A 23,003-nucleotide genomic window follows, 5' to 3' on the forward strand; every position below is an offset into this window, starting at 1 on the left:
CGGGCACCACTTCTGGCCCAGCCCGGCCACCTGACTGCCCTGTCCCCCTGCAGATGGCTCGTGGACCTGGCTGCCCAAGCTGTGCAGCCTGCGGGAGCTGGGCCGGCGGCCACACAGGCCCTTCGAGGAGCCTACAGGGAACATGGTGCACGTGAAGCAGAAGCTCTACCACAACGGCCACCCCAGCCCCCGGCACCTGTGAGTGCCCAGGACTCGGGGCTGCTGTGCACATGTAAAGGGACCTCGTGGACGCCCAGCTGGCAAGATGGGACTGCGGCCTCAGGCCCAGGGTATGCTGGGCTGTGGCCAGCTGGGCTGTGGCCAGCAGGCAAATCCAGTGGAAGGTGCTGTCTCTTCTTTTTATAAAGGGGGTTGGGTGGGGGCTGGGGTGGGGCTGGCCTCTGGGCTTCAGGGACAGCAGCCTGGTCTCCACAGTGAGCAGGACACAAAGGCAGGCTCTCAGAGGTGCTGGGGCCAGGGGTGGTGGGTCCATAGTGGGGAGAGGCTTGGCCTGGTCCACACTAGCCTAAAGCCACATCTCAGTGAAAGCACTGTTTCTTGAGCACCTGTTGTCCATCCGTCCGTCTGGAGGGGAGGGATGTGTCAGGGCCTGCGCCCATCTGCACACGGGAGCATGTGCATGGGGCGTGTGCGACTGGAGGGTGGGACTGGAGGGGCGGGCCCCTAGCAGCAATAAGGATGTGGTGGCCCCAGGTGTCCCAGCCCTCACTGTGAAGCCCACCCTGCCTGGCCAGTAAATTCTCCAGAAAGCTCCAGCCTGTGCTTCTTCCTGTCATCTCTATCCCCAGGGGCTATTGAGGTCCCTTCATCTAGACCCCCACCTTAGCCAACAAGCAAAAACAGCAAATCAGTCACAGTTTTATTAGATTCTGGATTTAAAAGGCCCAGATCCAGTCAAGGGGATGGCGGTAGCTCTGATTCTCGGATGCCACCAGCCAAGGCTGTCTAGCACCAGATCCACTCTACCAAGTAAGGACTGGGCCAATTCTTGGCACAGATGTGTGTACGGTAGGAGTAATGTCCAGGACGCAGAGGGCCCTCTGTTCCTTTAGCCTGGTCCCTGAAGGCCCCAGTCCTGCTGGCATAGCCACTGGCTTGTGGTACGGCGCTCTGCGTGCTCTCTGCTCTGGGCTTGTAGACGCGTCTCGCCAGTCTGAGGTACAGAAAGGCAGATGCTTCCCTCTGCCAGCACGCAGAGAGACAGACTAGGAGGTGTGGGAGGCAGAGAAGCTGACACCTCCAGCACCCCACAGCTCGGCAGAGGCATTTGGGGCAATGATGGCCTCTTACAGAGGTCAAAGAAGACAGGAAAGGGAGGAGCAGTAAGTGTGGTCATAGAGACTGGCTGTCCCGTTAGGTGTACGAGGTGTCCAGGTCCAGCTCAGCAGCTGAGGAGTGACGGATGTGGTGGCTTGCTGGCCTCAGAGTCAGGTCTCTCTACTTTAAGCCACTGCATCTTCTGCTGGTGCTGCTGGACAGCATCCTGCACACGGGCATCCATCATAGCCTCCGTGAGGACCCCATCCTCAGACGAATATGCCATGGCCTGGCAGAGAGAGGGTGCAGAGGAAAGAAGGCTAGTTGCTTACCCAGGGAGCCAAGGCCCTCAATCTAGACCCAGAGGCCACCTTAGGCACTAGCACACAGGCACACCTGAGCGCACTAGTGGGCCCATAGCCCAGTGCTGTTAAATTTCTCAATAACTTTCTAAAACAGAAAGCCTGAACAGAGCAGTTTCCCCTCTGTATACATAAAGGTAACTCCCTCTGAGCAGGACACAGAATGCAAAACCCTCATAAGCCCCTAAGTTATTCCGGCTCCACTTCCCAGATCAGGTGTGCGTACACCAGGTCACATAGCAACCACTCAGGCCAGACTACACAGTTGTGTACCCTACACAGTTGTGTACCCTACACACTTGTATACCCTACACACTTGTATACCCTACACACTTGTATACCCTACAGGCCCCCTGAACAGTGGCTGCTGCTGCCAGGCCCCCATCCTGGGGTGTATGATGTTAGTGTGAGGTTTCTCCAATCAGAGCCAAGTGGTCCTCTCTGGACAAGTTGCTCCTTTTTACATGTACTCCCACTGGATGACAATGACCCCCTCACTTCTTTATCCTCCCCGAGGATGGCACTCCAGGACTAGCCAGCAGGAGTTTGAACTGGTCAAGTTGCACCCTTTAGACACTATAAAGGGACCAGAGCTCACAGGTGGTTGAGACCATGCTCCTGCTGGTTTTCTGCATGAAGCAGAGCATGCTAGGAAAGGCATCAGCACAAGGTATAGAGAAAGCTGAATGCAATGGAGGGAACATTCCAGGCAGAGGATTTTCCACCCAGAGCACTAGGACACACTGTAAAGGAACAGGACGCAGAGTCATATTTAACAGTTCTGCCAAGACACTGTCACCTGGGAGAAGATGACCATAATGGTATTCTGTGTCCTCTGCATAAGCAGGAAAACCAGGGACAGAAGACCTAGGGCCCTATGGTTCACTGAGGAGGAGGTCTTGACCCTAGAACCAGACCACCAACTCTGAGAGGTGGTGGAAGCCAAGGATACTCTTGGCCAGCTTGAGCTCACCCAAGGCCAAAAGCAAGGTGGCAGATACACCGGGAGCCCTGGCTGGCTGGGCTGGGTGGCAGCTTTCTCTAAGTGGCTATACCTTGCCGAAGGCCTAGCAGAGGAGAGCTCACCCACCAGCTAGCCTAGGAGCTCAGGTCAGGTGGAACACATAAGACAGACATGAGGCGCATGCTGTGGGTATCCTGGGCTGGACCCTGGGTTACAAGCAAGCCAAGGTGGGGGAAAGCAGTGCTGTGGAACAGCAAGACTCACAGCCTGCCAGACTCACAGCCTGCCAGAGACGAGCATCTCTGCTCTATCCTGCAACTTTCTGTAAATCTAAAACTGTTCAAATGCCTTAAGTTTAAGCACGTATAGTGGTTCGCCTGTACTACCAGCTTCTCATGAAGCTGAGGTAGGATTGCTTGACTGTGAGGTTCAAAGCCAAGCTAAGCAACATTGTAAGACCCCAGTTCAAAAATGAGTAAACAGGAGGTCAGTAGTTAACACCACTTACTGCTCTGACAAAGACCCAGGTTCGGTTTCTAGCACCAACACTAGTGGCTCACAAGTACCTGTAACTTCAGGGGGATCAATGTACTCTTTCGTATTTTGTTTTAAGACAGGGTCTCTCTATAAAACTGGCTGGCTTGGAACTTGCTATGTAGACTAGGCTGACTGCAGACTCATACAGATCTGCCTGCTTCTGCCCCTGCTGGATATAAAGGTGTGTACCAGCCGCATATCGTCATCTAGCCTTCATGGGCACCAGACATGCACATAGTGCACATAAACATATACAGGCACTCATGCATACACATAAAATACATACGACATATTACACATACTCATACAATAAAAAAAAATCTTAAGATATTTCAAGAAATAGTCTTGATCTTCCTCAAACCCTCAACTATGAAGGGAAGGGAGAGAAGCACTATTATCCCCCACACTATCACCACCCCCCTGACATCAAAGCCAGATGAAGACAGCACAGACCAGCAGTCCTGATGAGCAGGGTTGCAAAGTCCTCAATCAGAACCTGATGCCTAAGCCCTGAGAGCTGCAGGCCAGCCCAGTCAGTGAGACCAGCCCAGTGGGACACATCTGTAATCTCAACACTTGGGAGACTGAGGCAGGAGAGTTTTAAGAGAATTCAAGGCCAGCTTGGATAGAGACCATGTCTCAACAAACAAAAGCACATGTGGCCCTCCCCACCAAGGGCACACCATCAAATACTTCAGTATTTCTCATTTTCTGTAATGCAGGGCATTAAGCCCAGGAATGCACATTGTAGGCAGACATTCCTATCACCCTACATCCCAGCCTCACTTCAGTTTTAAATGCTAAGATAGGATTTCATTGTGTCACCCAGGCTGATCTTGAACTTGCAATCCTTTGGCTCGGCTTCCAAAGTACTGGGGATCACAGGTGTGTGCCATCATATTCTGCTTGGTAATGGTTTCTTAAACAGGACATGACAGACAACAATAAGAAAATAGGTAAATCAGACTCTATCAATGTAAAAGCTTTGTACACAGGACAGAAGCAGATGGTTCCCTATGAATTTGTAGCTGGCCTGGTCTCCACACCAAGTTCCACAACAACCAAATGAGAATGAAAAGACAATCTATCCAACGGAAGAAAACATTTGTGAATCACAAATCTGGTAAGAGGTTAATATCAACACTATGCAAGGAGAATAGCCCCTTCAGTTCGAAAACTAAAACTCCACAACTTCAAGGCTGAAAGAGGACAGTGTTAACAGCACTGGATGTTCTTCCAAAGGACCCAGGGTCAAGTCCCCTGCTCCCACTTTGTGGCCCACAACCTCATCTATAACTCCAATCCCAGGGCCTCTCACATCCTTTATTGACTTCTCCAGGCACCAGACTCTCACATGGTATGCAGACATATATGCAAACAAAAACACCCCACATAACAAAAACAAACAAACAAACAAACAAACAAACAAAACAGGTATGGTGATGCACACCTTTAAGGCCAGCCTGTTCTAGAGAGTTCTAGGATAGCCAGAACTACCCAGAAAAACAAAAACAAGGTGGTTAAGGTAGTACTCTATGTTAAAGGGTGTGCGTGTGTGTGTGTGTGTGTGTGTGTGTGTGTGTGTGTGTGTGTGTGTACATGTACACAGCAAATTCCTAGAAAGGATATTGCAAAGGCAGGAACTTGTGTTATCCTGAGATGCATGGAAGATAGAGGCTGCAAGGAAGGATCTGTGTGGTGTGCGTATGCAGGAGTCCTTTGGGGATTAGGGTAAAAGGCAACAGCATCCAGGTCTGTGTTATTCCATGGCTGGCAGGACCTAGGCAGCACCTTGGGCAGTTCTCCTGTAGTTCCTGTTCCTCTCCAGAGGACAGACTAGATGAACCTGCCAGAGTCAGTCACTCTGACCAACTGCCAGGACCCTCAGGGAACATGCCCAGCTAGCTCTCCCTTGTAAAGCCTTCCTTGCTCTGTGGCTCCTCTGACAATACACTAAAGCGAGAGAGGTGAGCCATCTTGGTGAAAAGTTTGTGAGCCAGGTAACCTGCTGGGACAAGCTCAGTGTATTGCACCGTGATATTTAACACACCAAAGGTCTGAGATCCTCATAGTATATATTTAGAGATCATCCTTCAGAGGAAGTAAGTTCGATGAAATGAGGGCACAGAAAGAATCCCTGATTCCTTGGAATTCATGCACAAGACAAAAAAGCTCACAGATGCTGTGTATCATATGAAGACCCAGCAAAACCTTGACCTCTATTAGCCAGGAAAGAGCCTTCTTCAAGGTCTGACCACATAGCTACTAGTCTTTGTACTTCAGTTTCCAGAAATGTGGAAAGACAACCTCTAGGTTTTTAAGCAAACCCCCTGTACTGTGCCAATCTCCCTGTTCTCCACCATCGGTTGTAGGAACAGACCCTGAGCAAGGGCAGAGCAGAGCCCTTGACCACAGGGTGCTGCCTCTGAGATGTAAGTTGCAGCAGCTAAGCTAGCTTATATGTCCTACTGTACCTAGTAGCCACAAAATCCAAAGCTAAGGGGTTGGGGATTTAGCTCAGGGGTAGAGGACTTGCCTAGCAAGCGCAAGGCCCTGGGTTTGGTCCCCAGCTCCGAGAAAAAAAAAAAAAAAGAAAGAAAGAAAAAATCCAAAGCTAAATAGGACTGTCCTATGCAGTGCTAGAATAGCACTGCCAAGTTTAAGTGGCTAGGCTGTCATTTGGTTAGAGAAAGTTGGCACGAAGTCTGAGATGTCCATAGCACCCTCCATCCTATCAACATGACTTTTCTTGACCATACTGGAGGCTAAAATTCCTGGGGTTGGGGATTTAGCTCAGCGGTAGAGCACTTGCCTAGCAAGCGCAAGGCCCTGGGTTCGGTCCTCAGCTCCGAAAAAATGAAAAGAAAAAAAAAAAAAAAAAAAAGAATTAAAATTTCTAAATCACCTGCCACAAGACCAAAAACCACACACGATTTTAGGGAATGACAATAGGCCACTGTGGCCTATGCCTTGAGCCAACAACACCCTTGTCTAGTTTCAGGAGGAACGTGCCTGCCCTCTTGCCCAACTTTAACATGCACATGTCCTAAAAAAAAAAACCAAATACCCAAGAAGTACACAGCCATTGATCTGAACTTGTCTGCAGTTGTCTGACAGAAACCGAAAGCAGCAGCCCCTAGATGTCCCCAGAGACTCTGCGCATCCGCCCTAGCACCTGACATTCCACCTAAGCCTACGACAGGGCTCCAGACTTGGGCCAGAACATGCTGGGCTAGTGATAGTGTCACCCCATCCTCCCATGAGTGACTCATTAGCTCTTGAGGTAGTCTCAGGAAAACCCAGGGGCACATGTCTATTCATGCTTGGAACATCCTTCGACATACAACTCACAACGACGAGAAGAGTAGGACAAGACTTCAGAGTGGGCTGGGTTCTAGGATCTGAACTCACCTGCCATGCCACGGCAAGCTGAGCTATCTCCCGGCCTGACATTCCCGCCGTCAGCTGGGCGACCTCTGAGCACTTCTTTCCGTAGTCAAACTGGGCCACCTTCAAGCGTCTGGAGGAAAAGTTCCCAAGTGGGTCTGGGCTGCCATGGCTCTACACAAAGGGGGCTGGGGAGATTGGAGAGCAAAGCTGCCCAAGATCACACCGTATCAGATGCTTCTACCTGAACTGGGCACCATTAGTGGGTGGGCTTTTTTGTACAGACGTAGTTGGATGAGGTAAACTTTGCCGGATATCCTCAGCCTTCCTTCCTGACCCGCAGGAGATGCCAGGTTGGAGCCAGGCAGGGCTGGCAGATGGAGCTATACTCTCCCAATCTGCCTTCACGCCTACTTACTAGACCCAGCCCACAACTACACACTCAGCACCCAGAGAGCAGGTACAGTTAAATGCTCAGCCAATGATGAAATTGTAAGGGAGCAGGTAGACCTCCAGGTAAGAAATACAACAGCTAATAGCTAAGAGCCCTGAACCCAAACTCCCAGCAATGACATCTGACCAAGAGCTACGGAAACACACAAAACATGAATAGAGGCTGCATTCCTAAGCTGGGCCTGGGACCTGAGGCTGGCGGGAGGCAGGGGACTTGACCAGCAGGGTGGAGGATGGGCCCATAGGAAACAGCAGGGCCAAGCCATGTTTTCTCCAGAACATAAAAGGCAACAGGCAGTGGGAGGGATTCAGGTCAGGACGTGGAGTCTGAGTGCCATGGAGCCTGGGCCCCAGGAGACGGCTGAAAGCAGAGCAGCCTCTGCTGAGGGGAGAGCAGAGCGGCCTCTGCTGAGGGGAGGTATGGGAAGTGTACAGCAGTGCGGGCCTGAACCTAGGCCTCCTCATTAGAGTGCAGGGCTAGGCCTCCTCATTAGAGTGCAGCTCCTCCCTGTCCCTACACAGCTGCAGAGCAGCTTCAAGGAGTGGCAGGGCAGGTATGCAGCTGGACAGGAGAAAGCCATGCCACACTTAGTCAGGGCCGAGGGTGGTAACTGCAACCTCCAAACCTGCTACAGTGGCTCAGTCAATGTGGGTACCATGTGGAGGGCACCGCATTCTCCTGACACCTAGGGTTCATCACTCAGGCACTTAAAATGTGGGAATGGGCTGTTGGGGCAGGCTTGCCGCAGTCCTCCCATAAAGAGCAGTAAGAGAAGGGCTGACATGACAGAACCACCTTTGCCAGGGCACATGTGAGCATGTGACCCCTCACAGACAGCCTAAACCCCAGGGAAATGAAGCAATGAAGCACTCAGACAGGTTCCAGGTCAGTAAGGGGAACCCCACGGGGCTGGACACTTACTGCTTTCCTTCTGTGGCCGGCTTAAGGACATACTTGTCAAAATACATTCTCACCAGGCGCTCCCGCTCCTCCCGCTGTGGCAGGGCAAAGCAGACCATCTCGTCAATGCGGTCATTGATGGCCCAATCGAACTGCTCAGGCTGGTTACTGGCCAGGACCAGCATGAACCTGCAGCCACAAAGTGCACGCTGAGGGTTTGTCCAATCACGAGTCACTCGGGCTGAAGGGTCTCCTATGGCTCCTCAGGTAAATCTGATAGGCGGATGTGACCTGGCAGCTCTCCCTTTCCTTGTTCCCTTCCCTTCCATGTTTGTTTGGTTTTTGAGAGATGGGGTTTGAATCCAGAAATTCAAGGCTGCTGGGCAAGTGTTCAATCACTGAGATGTGCCTGTCGCCCCTGACAGCTTTTTAACTCAGGAAAGCCCAGGCCTACCAGGCCATCGCTACAACTACGAGAAAGGTTGCCAGTATCCTCAGGTTCTGTTGTTGCCCTCAAATCACTTTCTCCCAACAGCCCTGGGCCAGGCCATGACCACAGTGAGTAAGGGGATGTTTGTGTAAAATGGCCACATACTTACTAAAAGGCTGGGTCCTACCCTAATGATGACCAAGCTAAGAACAGAATTAGGGCATTTGGATGAGAGAAGCTTATCTGACCATAGGCACTGACCCTGCCAATGGCTTTTGGACAAAATCCTGGGAGCCAACTCTTACTGGGGTCTCTGTCAAGGCCTAGATGTTACCCCAGTCCCAGTCCCAGTCCCACAGATAAAGACCAAGGCCCCATTCTTTCACCACATGACACTTGGGATCAGCTCCCAGGAAGAGCAAATGCTCTCTGGGCTCAGGCCTAGGTGCTAGTGCCCTGCAAACAGTCTTAAGACACATTCAGTAACAGAAGTCTTGGCTCAGCCGCACGTGCACAGCTGGATGTCAAAGGCATGAGGCAATGTTCAAACTGGGTGGCCTTGTTGACAGGGACTAACCCAGCTGACTTTCTCAGATCTCATTATTGCCTTTCTGAAACGGGCCTTTAAGAGCCCTTCGCAGGTAGAAACATGAAGACAGTGGGCTCAGACAGTGGCCCACCGCATACATGATGGTGTGTCAGTTATGCCTTAGCTCCCTTGTGAGGACCAAGAAGTAACGATGCCCAGAAGTACTCTGCACAGAGAGCGAGGGGCAGGGCTGTACTTACTTATTACTGTGTTGTCCTGTCCTGTGTAGGAATGCATTCAGAGTAGCCCTGAGGTCTTCACTTATCTTTTCCTACAGAAAGAAAACATTCATTCAGCATCATTCTCTAGCCTGAGCAGCAGTTCTGCACACGGCCAAGTTAAAGTGTCCACAGGAGACACTGCTGGGAGGGAAAGGCAGGGGCTAGGAACACAAGCCTGACCTGACAACCAAACCCTGGATTCTTGCTGATTCAGAATCACTATAGAGGGCAGGTGTGGTGTATGAGGGGGACATGTTACCTTAGGCATCCCCAAGACCCTGGTTCTACCACAAACTTCCCACACTTAGAAGGAAAAGCAACTAAACAGCAGCCTCAGCGTGCACAGCCTCAGCATGTGCAGCCTCAGTGTGTACAGCCTCAGCGTGTGCAGCCTCAGCGTGTACAGCACAAAGGCCTAGCCTTTCTGTGCTCCGGGCATAGCAACCTCTAGGCTGGTCCTCTGCTAGATTGGCCTAAAGCACCCGGCTCTGACCAGTTCCCAAAGACAGACAGGATTCCAGAACACTCACAGTTGCTCGCTTCCTGAGGAAGGCATCTGCTTCATCCACAAAGAGCAGGAGGCTGTGAACCAGAGAGTGGTCAGTCAAGGGGATGCTTGAATGCCGCAAGCCAACATCAGGAAGGTCCCAGAAGCAACAGGAAGTACAGAGCATATCTCTGAGAGAAGCTGCCCCCCAGCAAGAGCATAGGTCATGCTGGCCCAGTAAAAACAGAGCTCACAGCCTCCAGGATCCCCATACTAAAGCCCAACTGCGGCTCAAATGGCACATGCTTCTCCTGCCCCCAGGTCTCACTCAAGGCTAGTCAGAGTAAGAGCTGAGACGCCTGTGTTCAGCATCAGAAAGAAGTGGTTATTCAGGGTGAAATGGCAGAGACCAAAGGAAAGGACATACCACAGCATAGTAGCAATGCCAGGGACCTCTGGCCACACACACTGCATGGGTTGAAGTGACATTCTCAGCCAACTCTCAGAGGGTCCAACATAGTCAAGGAGACCTAGGACTATTCCCTTCCCCATTTGAGCTAGCTCTTCACTCCTGGCAGTAAGTATATCTGATTGGCAGCACCCTAGTACCAGAAGCCTTCTGTCTACCCTCAGCATGACATTTTCTCTAATGGACCCTTCAGTGTAAGCACTCATCCCTAGTTGTCTTCAGAAGAGGCTACCCATGGACTCCCACACAACATCAAGGACAGGAAAGTAGGGAAACATCAGGGCCTTAGCTAGGTGCCTGGTGGGTCCCTAGGAGTAGAAACCTATGTACATAGGGTTACATGCTCACCCTCGTCTGCTGGTGCTTGCCCAGTCGAAGACCTTGTGCATGGCAGTCACACCCTCCCGCCCCATGGGGGCCACGTCCCCGCCTGTCATGATGGCGTAGTCCATGCCTGAATGCAGTGCGAGTTTCTGGGCAGAGAGGGGTGGGGAAACAGAGCAGATGTTCCCTCCAGAGTCCCAACCCTACAGCTCCACCAGCCAACCCTGCCTAGCACAGACAGTCCCCCACCATCAGAGCTGGTGCCCCTGAATGCACTGCAGTGCTCTAAGAACCAGTGACAGAGGCTGCCCAAGGCTGAGATGCCTAGCAGAACCCAGTCCCGCCTTCACAGCCAGGAATTTTTACCTTAGCAAATAGTGTCTTGCCAGTCCCTGGTGGCCCATACATCAGAACGTTTCTGTACAGGCTTTTGTTCTTCTTGGTATTTCTTGTTGCGATGGCAATATCTCGGACCCGTGCCTCCAGGCTAGGCTGCCAGAGCAAGATGAGGTTTGGGGAACCTGGTCTCCCAGCCTACAGACAGCCTTAGGGCATGGAAGGACCACAGGCATTCTACTGCAGCCTACCAGTGTAGAATACCAGACTGGCCCACGGGGGTATCTGCATATAGGTTTGGTTGACAATAACATGTATTTCAGGGTCCCAAAGCTACAGGCACAAGGGTCACATAAACACAACAGCTCAACTTCCCCGGGGCCCACAGGGCTTCCCAAATCACAGCTGCCACAGCAACTTACACTGAGGATGACGCCCTCCAACGCATCCTGGGGTCTGCTGACCAGCCGCCTGCTGACCTGGTAGGGGACACCACCATAGTTGGCACGACATGAGCTACCATGAAGTACTGCCCTACACAGCCCAAGACTGTAAAAGCTGAGAAAACAGTGCCTGTTGTGGGGCTTGGGTGACTGATCAGTTGTTTACTACAGATTTTTATCTTTCCAACCACCTGTGCTGAAAATCTGAAGCGACCCAGCTGAAGCCAGAGACCAAGCCTGTCAGAGAGAGCAGAGAGCAGCTGAGCCTAGGGAGGCAGCTAGATGCCATGTTGCACTCACACCTCCTATGGCAGGACAGACTCTAAGCTCAGGTCATGAAGAGCTCACCCTGGGACAGTTATATGACTAGATAACACTGATTAACAGGCCCCATTGATATAGCACAGTTGAGAAAACACCAATGCCGGCACGAAAGGGAAATCAACCACAGAGAAAATGCACACCACTTGTTTGTGATATGGGAAGAGACCTGGCAAGGATGTGGAACCCTGAACCCTTACTGTGGCCATACCTGGATGGGATGCCTCAATGCCTCCAGCACTGAGATACGGGAGGTCTCTCTCACCAGGGACGGCTTTCCCAATCGGGCCTCAATATACCGTCCAGCAACAGAAGTAGCGTTCTTGGCAGAATAGACTCCAACAGCTAATAGTGTCAATCCAGCCACCTGGGACAGACAAACAGCAGTCTATGCTGCACCTCTGCCCCACAGGTCATCCGCTGCCCCAAGAACAGCTAAGGACCCACAGTTGCTTATACTGGAGCATGGTTGGATGCCTGACCACAGCCAGCCAGTGCACTGGCTCTCTGCACCACAGTGTCCTCTACACCACAGTGTCCTCTGCACTTAGCGTGAAGTCCTCAGTGATACCCTGAGGAAGCCTGAGACGTCAGAGCCCATCTCCTATGTTGCACCACCTCCTCCCCCATGGAGTTGTGCAGTTGGCATACACTGTCAAAGATGCCAGGCAGCCAGGCGCAATGGCAAACACCTTTAATCCCAGCACTTAGAAGGTAAAGGCAGGTGGATCTATGTGAGTTTGAGGACAGCCTGGTCTACATAGCAAGTTCCAAAACAGCCAGCCCTATGTAAATCAGAGCTATATAATGAGAAAGCCTGTTTCAAGCAAGGAATGAGGGAGAGGGAAGGAGGGAAGGAGGAAAGGAGGGAAGGAAGAAAGGAAGGAAGGAAGGAAGGAAGGAAGGAAGGAAGGAAGGAAGGAAGGAAAGAAGGAAAAAAAAAAAGCAGAAAAAAGTTATCCCAAGGCTGGAGAAATGTCTCAGTGGTTAAGAGCACTGTCTGTTCTCCCCCAAGGACCTGGGTTCAGTTCCCTGCACCCACGTGACAGCTTTCAACTGTTTGTAATTCCAGTTCTAATTAATCTGAGACCCTCACACCAATGCACATAAAATAAAATTAAATTATTTTTTAAAAAAGTTATCACTACCTTCTCCCAAGGACACTGGAGAGTGAGCTCTAGTCATTTTCCTATATCGGTGCCTGGATTCGAAGTTTGAAGCCTCAAGGTAGGCTGCTACTGCCATGACTAGATGTGAACTGCCCCTCTAAGATTTATGTGATGAATACTCGGTCTTATGCAATGCTGCAGTTGGCAAAACCTTCAAGAGTGGGGCCTAGAAGTCATTAGGTGGTACTACGCAGACTTCCCAGCACCAAATAAACCTTCTTAGGTACCTTGTTAGAGCAACACAAAATGGAATACGGTAAGACTGAATTGTCTGAAGTACCCCTGAGCCCAGATATTCTATCATGTCTCACTAGAGTTCTTTTTTTTTTTTTTTTTTTTTTTTGTTCTTTTTTCCGGAGCTGGGGACCGAACCCAGGGCCTTGCGCTTCCTAGGCAAGCGCTCTACCACTGAGCTAAATCCCCAACCCCTCACTACAGTTCTTAAAGACAGTTGTTATAGCTCATGTCCCTAATGTGAGCTGCCACACCACTGGCCAGTGTATCTGCAAGATATCAGGTATCCCACAGCCAGCAGGTAACAGGGAAGTCCCTGGAGACTGCGGCCTAGAGCTGCCCACTAGTCTCACCCTTAGGGATATATGGTAGTACACACCGTGGCTGTCACTTTGTCCCAGTCTGTCACAAAGGCACGGAATCCTTCACCAAACAAGGTGCCGGCTGTCCTGCATGGGGAAAAGTCACATGACTTTCTAGAAGAGATACTGGACCAGGTCAAAAAGAAACCAATGAAGCCCTTTAAGTCTCTCAGGTCAGTCTCAGAAGCCGAGTCTACCAAGGTGGAGCTGTTATTTTAAGAGCAGGTCCAAGAGCTGCAGGATAAAGAAGAATGGAGGCCCTTCGGTAACTCACTAGCTTGAGCTGGGTACCACAAGGACAGCAGGCACTGAGTTTTGGCTGCATCCTTACCTGATAGACTCCAAGATGGTCTGGCGGTGCTCAGCAGCCTTGAGTCGAATCTGTTCCCGGATGATGTCTGCATTCTCTCGATCGGCCTTGGCCCGTGCTCGAGCCTCAGCTTCCACCCGCAACATCTCATTCTTATGCCGCAGCTCCATCTCTCGCTCCACAGTGGCTGTCCAACAAAAAGGCAGGGACAGTGGTCTCCAGCCCTTATTGTGGCTGCCTCTGCCCACACTGCTGACATGCACACACAGACCTAGACATTGCCTGGACCAGGGACAGCACAGTGCTACAGTGAACAACCCACACATCACAGCACGCCCTTCTAGCAGATGGAGGACCCCTGAAATGGCCTGGACCACCTTTCAGATGATGTATTTTAAAAACAAACAAAAATGTGGATAATCAGACAGAAACCTACTTATACTGACATCTAACTATCAGAATACCAGAAAGGTAACAAGATTCTATAATATATACCTATTTGTCAGCATGAGAACCAAACACCAAGCAATGAGCCAACTGTCACTGTACAGAAACACCAACAAATTGCCTCAAGCCTTTCCTGACAGACTCCTGAGACAGGAAGCTTTCTCCCTGCTGGGACACATATGTGTAAAGTGGCAGGATGGCCTGCTAATGAATGAAGTTCTACCACAGGAGCTAAACATGGGCAATTTTCCTATGCAAATCAACTAGTTCCAAACCTTTCTGTTCAAGGGCCAGAGTTAGTTCTGTAAAACCAAGACATCCACTGTGCCTGGTGTCAAAGCACATGCTATAAATGCAGTCCTTAGCTGAGATGTCGGTGAGTCTCTGGGGGCATTTCTTTTTTTTTTTTTTTTAAAGATTTATTATATATAAGTACACTGTAGCTGTCTTCAGATACACCAGAAGAGGGCATCGGATCTCTACAGATGGCTGTGAGCCACCATGAGGTTGCTGGGAATTGAACTCAGGACCTCTGGAAGAGTAGTCGGGTGCTCTTAACAACTGAGCCATCTCTCCAGCCCTCTGGGAGCATTTCTTAAGGGCTAAGATGTCCAACAAAGCCACCCATCCTTGGTGACGGCCTACCTCGCCGTATGGCCTCCTGCTTCTGCACAGATTCCTCTTGTTTCCTTAAATTCTCTTCATTCAGAAGTTGCTGAGAAGTCACATGAAAGTTAAAGCTTTTGAAAATCAGAAAGACAACAAAAAACAAGCCAACAAGTTGCAGCTGCTCTGAGCAGGAATGCTTCTGCCCACCTGAGGAATCCCAACTTTCTTGGGGCTCTAGCTGGTACACTCCACTGCGGACACATCTGATGTAGACCCAGGACATGCACACATTAAGGGACTGGCTTCAGAGCTGCCCCACCTGCTGAGGCAGAAGCAGCCTTTATAGCAGCTCACAGTATGGTTCCAAAACCCCCAGGGCCTCTAGCTCTGCTGCTCTATTGCTCTTACTGAATTCTGATCTCTGCCTACTGAGATCAACAGCTATGATGCCCCAGCAAACAAAACAGGAACATTGGCCTGAAGCTGCCGAGCTCCTATAGCAGGGAGCCAGCATGGATCAAAGGAGGCCTATCTAGGTTTTGGACAGCCCAGGGTCCCTGTCCTCCACCATTCACTGACCTTGCTAGTTACACAGGTGTCCATCTAGCAAGAATCCTCAAGAGTAACTACAAAAAAAATCCTATGCACTTCTCCTGTGGGAGTATCACAGGAAGTTATACGCACAGGCTTATATATATGTGTGCTTGGATACACATGTATACATGTCGACATGTACAGCACACCTCTGCATTTAGGCGTGTTCCTGGGCACATTCATTGAGCACACAGGCCATGAGCATGAACACGCCAGGGATACCTGAGAAAATCCACCCAGGACGGCCACACTTGTATTCTTGTCCAAAACTCAGCTGCAAAGTCTCCTATGTTACGGCGAGAACACTGCATGTCTCTCAGAGGTATGCCTTGCTCACCTGTTGTTTCAGCTGGTCCTCATAGCGTTGTCGGGCTAGCTTATCCTGGTACTGGGCCCTCTAGGGAAGAGGACAGAAGTAAAGACCCACTCTGGCTGGAGAAGCCACTGGAAGAATCAGAGAACACCATCTGGACCTACCCTGGAGTGGCTGCTGAGGCCAGCTACAGATGAGCCGCCACCTTCTAGGAATACGCGGATACACAGTGGCTCTGGACCAAGGAGTCCATGGGCTCGGGCTGTTGTCTTTTATTTTTACAGTAGCGGTCTAGGTCTCAGTACAACAGCCACCACTCAATAAACCCTTGGCAAGTCAGTGACCGAAAGATCCAGAGGGCATCCCACCGTCTCACCCCCACTCATGCCTGTACTTACAGCCTGGTGCTGCCGCGTCTCTTCGTTCAGGGTTTTCCTTCTTTCCTCGGCTTGCACGCGGATCTGCTCGCTCTTCAGCTGCTCTACGGCAGCTTCATATTCCTACGGAACACAGGAGAACCTGTGTAAGACTCACGCCCTTCACAGCCCAGCCCATCATGCTGTAGATTATACAATGACAGCATCGAAGGGCATGCCGACAGGTCTATGCGACAGGCTGGGCACTTTCAGGAGGCCCGCATACCCCTAAGTGGGCTCACAGCCCTAGGCAAGACCAGGCCCAGAGAGATCAGGATGTAATTCACCTCTTACCCTGAGCTCATGCTACAACCATGTTGTACAATAATCAAGGACTAAAGATGGAGCCTGTTTTGTGCTCACGGAAATCCCTGGCATCAAGTGTTCTTTTTGGTTTTTGTTGTTTGCTTTTCGACGTAGGATATCTGTGTAGCCCTGGCTGTCCTGGAACTCGAAAGGTCCACCTGCCTGTCTCCCAAGTGTTGGGATTAAAGGCGTGTATGACCTCGTCCAGCTTCAAGGGTTCTTCTGAGCACAGAGAAATACAATTTAAAAAAATCAGGCATGGTGGCATGTACCTGTAACCTAGCACTTAAGAGGCTGAGACAGGGGTTGGGGATTTAGCTCAGTGGTAGAGCACTTGCCTAGGAAGCGCAAGGCCCTGGGTTCGGTCCCCAGCTCCAAAAAAAAAAAGGCTGAGACAGAGGGAACACTGAGAGTCTGAGGCCAGCTTGGGATACATAGAAAAACTCTCAGCCAGGGGTATCCTGAAACATGGAATACATAGTCCCAGCACTCGAGGTACAGCAGACAGAGCTCTGATTTTGAGGCTAGCCCGATCTATAGAGTGAAACCAGGATAGCCAGGGGTATACAGAGAAACTCTGTCTTAGAGAGAAGGGGGGGGGACCCCATCACAAAACAAAACCCTAAAAATTTAAAGATCCCTTGCCTTTAAATCCAGACACTCCTCACCTACAACTTCCCTCTCAGACACCTCTCTACCACAGGGTCACAGCCATATATGCCCAGCTTCTAGCCCTTACATCCCCCCATTCCTTCATAGAGTGGAGGACACATCCACAGTCTAGTCATCTGTGTACGGGACCTCTCACACCCTCATGGCACTAGCCCACAGCTCACCTTGAGCTTAGACTGTTGTTCCAGCTGCAGTGTCTGCTCCTGCATCTGTGCAAGATTCAGTGCCTCCTTGGCATGGCCTGTAGAGTACAGGGGAGTTGGAGAGAGGGAATTAGCATGCTGCCAACGGACATATCTGTGTGACTAAGAATGGAAGCTCTCACTCATGCCAAGGGGCTTTGTGAGAAACCACAACACTCAGTCTTTGGTCATTCATGTGCCTTCTCGGCCAGCCTCAATTGCCTACCCCTGTCCATACTCACAATAACCACTCCTTTCAAAGCTGCTGCCCCATCTCCAACAGAGAGCCTGGTAAGTATATACATCGTCCAGCCTGTGAAAAGCCCTAGGCTCCCCGGCACCACACACAATCAAGAGTCACATACCTGTGACCTAGTTTCGGAAGTTGGATGTCAAAGGATCAGGTGCCCAGATCGTCCTTAGCTGCACAGCAAGTTTGAGGACAGCCAGTAGCCATAAAACTTTGGGGGTTGGAGGGGAGCATGTAAGAGCTTAGCAAGAGCTCAAAGTCCTACCCCCAGGGGATCATCTCATTGCCAAGAGACCCATCAGAAAAACCAGCACACTCATTCAGCATCAGGGTGTGAAACAATAACAGGTCAGGCATTTTTCAATTAGGGAAGCAGAGCTCTAGCTGGTGTCTATATCTGTAACCATTAAGGATGTTTAAAAAGAATATGTAGGCAAAAAAGGATGAGAAAGAATCTGATATCAGACAATGCACCTTGGTTATAAATATCTTCTACAAGTTTTGTGTGTCAGGGAGCACTGATGTTTGTCAATGCTTAGTGGGGAAAACTTTATTACATTCTAAAGCGGTCTTCATGATAGTTTTCCATTACTAATAGTTTATTGTAAAAAATGTTTATCACAAAAATAAACAAGACAACAACAACAACAACACAACAAAAACCGTGGGAGTGAAGATCACCAAGGAAACCCATACTTAATACAATAATGTCCTGGTCTTGCTTTTGTTAACCCTTACATTCTATCCCCATGACTTTTCTTATATTTTTGAAGTCTTCAAAGTCAGCTGCAATTTCTTCATGCTACTTTCGAACGTAAAGATCACATTGTTAGTCAGAGCTTTACAACTGTTAGTGATAAGGGTATCGGGAGGGAAAATGGCCCAAGATGGGAGACAGCATGGTTTGAGCATTTCACAGGTTTAGATGACCATGGCAACGCCTTCACATTTGGGATCAATTTAGACAGAAGGTGCAGTTTGGCATGAACTGTACCAAAGGGCAACAGTGTCAGAACTTGGGAAGGACCTTCCAAGCCAATCTCCTTCTAGACCCTCTGGTCTTCAGTGACCAGGACAGAAGACAAAAGAATGAACACCTGAGGAGAAACAGCAGCAAGGCACAGCCCTACACCAATTCAAATAGTAAGCTTCGAACCCAAGTCGAGCAGACTATGACAAGGGCCTTTAACACAATGTCTCTCTGACAGGAAAGGGCTGGGGAGAGAAGCACTCGTTGGGGCCTCATCTCAGCATAGTAGGAAGGAACGGAGATGTCACAGGCAACAAAGCTGGGCCAACCCCCAGTTCCCGTTTATTCTTCATGTGGCTTTGGCAAGCTGGGCTACCTCCTCTGAGTCCATTTTCTTGTGAAATGAGTCAGAACAGGTAAACTTCAGAACAGGTTCAGTGCCCACCTGAGACTGCCCTAGAAGAAAAGGGCACGGATAGGGACATGCAGAACCCATGGAAGTTGTTGCTGGCCCAGAAAAGAGAGCTCTGTTAAAGCAGGCACTGAACCTAGGCAGGGAATGTTCTGGGCAAGAGCTCCAGGGCTGCCAGTGCAGGCATCTGGAGAGCATTTACTTACAAGAGTAGTCAGGATAGAGTAGTCAAGAGTAGAAGGGCTGGAACAGCTGTTCCCCATAGTCTGTAACGGCCTGTATTAGTGAGACTAATAGCCAAGATTCAACTCTGAAATTCTAGGTGTGTCTAAAGAGTGATCTTCCCAACCCAGGAGTTAACAAGAAGTGTCCCCTACCTAACAGTGTAACAAGACATTGGATGATCTGTCAAGTCTTCTAACACTGGAAATGCCTTGAAAACCAGCCAGTTGTTCTCATTTCAACCCAACCATTGAGATTATCTAGCAAACATAATAGATCATTTACAAAATTATTTGCTCTGCTGGGCCTCAAGAGACAGGTGATCCTGGTCCCACATCTTTGAATGTCTATATGGAGATTTGAGTCAGTGGGGCTCAGAGACCATTGCCAGTACCCTGACTATCCTGGAACTCACTGTATAGATCAGTCCAGCTTCGGATTCAGAGATCTGTCTGTCTCTGCCTCCCAAGGGTTGGAATGAAAGGCATCAGCCACCACACCCAGATCAAGACTTTTTTTTTTGCCCCACAAGAGCAGAGAATTGACTCACCAAGTGCCAGACCCTCTCTCAGAGGCTCTGCATATTATATCTATTTAAAGTATAGGGGTTGGGGATTTAGCTCAGTGGTAGAGCACTTGCCTAGCAAGCACAAGGCCCTGGGTTCGGTCCCCAGCTCCGAAAAAAAAAAAAAAGAATAAAAAAAAAAAAAGTATAGCTTTCTATTGTATCTTTCAAAAAACAGAATCCATGCACAAAAACAATCGAGAATGACAACATCCTTCAATCAGAATTTATTCAACACCTCCTACATTTCAGGCTATTTGAAATTTTTTTATGTATTTTTATATATGTATTTTGTACATACACATATAAGTATGGACGTGCCTGGTACCCTCAGAAGCGAGAAGAGGTCCTTGGAACCCCTGCGACTGGGGTTACAGAAGGTTTTGGGCTGCCATATAGGTGCTCAGAATTGAACACAGGTCCCCTACAATAGCAACAAGTGCTCTTAGCCATTGAGCCATCTCTCCAGCCCCATATGTTAGGCTCTTAAAAAGATTTTAACTAGCTAGGCAGAGTGGCACATGCCCTTAATCCCAACACTCAGGAGGCGGTGACAGGTGAATCTCTGTGATTTCTCTGACGGCCTGGTCTACCTGAGTCTCAGCCAGGACTGCACAGTCTTTATAAAAACAACAACAACAAAACAAGCCAACAAAACAAAATAAGCAAAAATCTACCTTATGTTTCATTTTGGCACAAACTGTCAAAATCAAACCAAAAAGTCCTGGGCTCTGGGATCCAGTCAGTGATAAAACCTGTCTCAGAGAGGATCCACTTTCACAGACACCCTCACCTCATGTTCCACAGTGGAATGCTATCATCCAATAATAAACACAAAATCTATCTTCTTGCTAAAACCAAACGCCTTTCGAAAATGCTCCCCTTAGTAAGTGGGAGATTACTATCAACTACCACGACACTGGATCGCCTGATCTGGTTGTGACTTTTGGCCTACACCACGTGGAGGCGGCAAGAGAGCACAGCGGTAGCTAAGGCCAACATTGGCACAGGGTCTCACCTACATCCTACGTGTTGACAGCCGCAAGTGCAAGAGGGTGGCAGGATCTGGGTCTCCCCAAATGCAGGACCGCTATGACCAAATGTCTCATAGCGGCCGTTCAGGTCACCTGAAAGGTATACGTGCAGACGACCACCGTGCTGCTAAGATGTCAAGAGGACCAAAGTCGCAAAGGCAGCTAGTGCCTCCGAGATGAACCTCCCATTTCCAGGGCCGCGGTCCGCCAAGCCCAGCCCGCGTACTCACGCGAGTGCTCCAACTCGCGCGCCGCTTTGGCCGCACGCTCCAGGCCCGTCGGGTCGAAGTTGCTCCATTTGTCCTTGGGCGATGGCCGATCTCCCGCACCACGGTCGCCGCCACTTTCCGCCCCAGGTTGGGCGGGCGGCAAGGGCAGCGGAGGCCCTGTGCCTTCTCCCTTGGGGCCCTTGATGCCGAAGAGCCACGACATGATCTGCAAGCTCCGCGCGCCCTCGGTGGACCGTACTCGAGCGTGACTCTCGGGACTACTAGCAATCACCACGCGCCGCGGGCGCGACTAACTGCGCAGGCGCGACACACACCCCTTCCTTCTCGACAACGGAAACTTAGGAAGGCCAAGGGGCTCTCGGCCACTGGATTGGCCGCTGAGGCAGGGACGCCATTGGCATCGGAGGCGCGATTTGTCCAGCAGTCTAAGGAGGCGGAACTGGACGGAACTCCTGGACCAAGAGACTAGGAACAAAGTTTTCGCGGTGGGTATACCTTCATCCTAGAAAAGTCCTCATCTTTTAGCAATGGTGCTATTGCTATGGGTCTCGGACCGTTCTGTATCTGTTACTGTAGGCATTAATGGAGACGCCCCAGCCACAGAGGCCAGGGAAGATCAGAGACACTGGACTCACACCTCGGAGGGTCGGAACTCTTCTGCTGTGAGTCCCACCTAAGGAGCAGGAGAGGAAGGGAACACCTGAAGGAGATGGTGGGGCTCCCGGAGCTAATCTCTTCCGGACTCGCGTTGCCTCAGGTCATGGCATTCAAGGGCGGGGTAACGGGGTGAGGCCGCTAGCCCGGCGCCCCAAGACTGCCCGCCTGACCCTGCTGTGACCCCACGCTTTCTCTGAGCCGAATTCTTGCAAATCTGTAGGCGTCTCTACGTCTCTAGGCCAGTGGTTCCTACAGCCAAGCGTGAATAAGAGTAAGAGAGAATAACGGCAGAGACTTAGACGCAGTTGGCAAGCAGTCCTGCAGGCTTCTGCTACTATTGCTCAGGCGGTATCCTGAGCCCCTTCCTCTTTGGTGTTTTGGCAACCCACTGTGGCCATTGGCATGCTGCTTCGCAGTACAAGCCAGAAAGCCAAGCAGACTCCCAAAGCCTGCAGAGGGCACACTACACTGAGCTACTTAGAGTGAGGGCTGGTGCTCCAGGCTTGTGGTTGTTAGCCAGTAAGCGCTCCTTGGGAACCTGCTGAGCCAGGTGCCTGCTCTGAACCTAGGGGCTGGTTGACCTAACCTTTGGGCGAGAGGAAGCAAGCATGGACAGAGGCAGTTGTCACTAGGGAACCCACATTCCTCAAAGTCAGCGTCTTGGTTCCGGGCATCTTTCATTAAACTGGTTGAGTCCACAAAACTTGTATGGACTGGTTTTTAACACTGGACAAAAGACAATTTTAAATGACTGGAAAAGAAGTTTAGGGGTCGGGGATTTAGCTCAGTGGTAGAGCGCTTGCCTAGTAAGCGCAAGGCCCTGGGTTCGGTTCTCAGCTCTGAAAAAAAGAAAGGGGAAAAAAAAAGAAGTTTAAGGGTTTTTTGTTTTTTGTTTTTTTTTTCGGAGCTGGGGTGTAATGGGATCGAATTTCCTCTTCTGGTGTCTCTGAAGAGAGCAATATTTACTCACATACATTTTAAAAAATATTAATGAAAAACAGCAACAGGTTCACCCACTTATACTTCATGGACACACCAACAAATCAGCAGTGGTGACAACCTAACAGAGACACAGCCTCGGCCATTGTAGGAGGGACCAAGAGGAATGCCAAGAGAAGTTCATAGCTGGGCCTCTCTCATCAAAACAAAGATCATCGAAGACATGAGACCCACAAGTGCGTTATATAACTGGCTCTATAAGCAAGCCTAGCCCTGTTTCCGTCACTGTCTTCCACAAGGTTTCTTTGAGCTCTGTCTCTCCTGGAATTTAAGCTGCAGATCAGACTGTCCTGGAACTCAGAAATCCACTACATCCCAGGATTAAAGATGTAGGCCTCTGTTTGTCTTAAATTTAAATCCTAAGATTATTCTACCTGTGATCCCTATTCCCCAACAAAACCAAATGAATTTCCTAGCAATAGCCAGACAGCACTCAGTAGCCATAAAGGTTTTTTGTCTGTTTGTTTGTTTTTAATGGACCACATCTCTCATGGTAGTTGCCTTTGAGCTTAGATGGGTAAGGAAGGTAGATCAGAGCTTTTTTTTTT

At 50.0% G+C, this 23,003-nt stretch overlaps 2 protein-coding genes and 1 long non-coding RNA gene across 5 annotated transcripts in view; 2 read left to right on the forward strand and 1 right to left on the reverse strand.

The window, feature by feature from the left end:
• Window positions 1–22,159, forward strand: part of Tmem240 (transmembrane protein 240) — a 28,007-nt gene extending 5,848 nt beyond the window's left edge. For both annotated transcript variants that reach the window (XM_002729582.7, XM_008764408.4), the window contains 2 exons: window positions 54–21,284; window positions 21,376–22,159. In XM_002729582.7, the coding sequence (XP_002729628.4) occupies window positions 54–202 (149 nt within the window). In that variant the 3' untranslated portion in view covers window positions 203–21,284; window positions 21,376–22,159. The remainder of the gene's footprint in view (window positions 1–53; window positions 21,285–21,375) is intronic.
• Atad3a (ATPase family, AAA domain containing 3A) lies at window positions 868–21,048 on the reverse strand. 2 transcript variants are annotated; one of them, NM_001034922.1, is made up of 16 exons: window positions 20,800–21,048; window positions 17,099–17,175; window positions 15,939–16,040; window positions 15,565–15,624; window positions 14,670–14,739; window positions 13,599–13,764; window positions 13,285–13,354; window positions 11,714–11,869; window positions 11,161–11,217; window positions 10,769–10,894; window positions 10,427–10,551; window positions 9,653–9,704; window positions 9,102–9,172; window positions 7,904–8,071; window positions 6,553–6,661; window positions 868–1,567 (listed from the first exon to the last, which is right to left on the reverse strand). In NM_001034922.1, exons 1-16 carry the CDS (start codon window positions 20,999–21,001, stop codon window positions 1,403–1,405), a joined length of 1,776 nt encoding a protein of 591 aa, NP_001030094.1. In that variant the 5' UTR covers window positions 21,002–21,048; the 3' UTR covers window positions 868–1,402. The 2 variants fall into 2 exon arrangements, 1 of the variants encoding a protein (NP_001030094.1); XR_001837838.3 differs by having other exon boundaries at window positions 1,537–1,567; window positions 7,957–8,071; window positions 20,800–21,001.
• Atad3aos (ATPase family, AAA domain containing 3A, opposite strand) lies at window positions 21,190–22,159 on the forward strand. The gene is made up of 2 exons (NR_132632.1): window positions 21,190–21,284; window positions 21,376–22,159. It is a non-coding gene; the product is annotated as an ATPase family, AAA domain containing 3A, opposite strand (long non-coding RNA).
• Window positions 22,160–23,003: the final 844 nt, after the last annotated feature.

The sequence above is a fragment of the Rattus norvegicus genome, chromosome 5 (genome assembly GCF_036323735.1).
Source record: "Rattus norvegicus strain BN/NHsdMcwi chromosome 5, GRCr8, whole genome shotgun sequence".
Taxonomy (NCBI): domain Eukaryota; kingdom Metazoa; phylum Chordata; class Mammalia; order Rodentia; family Muridae; genus Rattus; species Rattus norvegicus.

Bases quoted from the DNA above. Each gene is read 5' to 3' on its own strand.
- Atad3a (NM_001034922.1), bottom strand. From the start codon at position 21,001: ATGTCGTGGCTCTTCGGCATCAAGGGCCCCAAGGGAGAAGGCACAGGG. The intron at 16,041-17,098 runs GTGAGCTGTGGG...TGTGTTCCGTAG, and splicing joins AACAACAGTCTAAGCTCAAG to GAATATGAAGCTGCCGTAGA. The intron at 11,870-13,284 runs GTGTGTACTACC...TGTCTGTCCCAG, and splicing joins GGGACAAAGTGACAGCCACG to GTGGCTGGATTGACACTATT.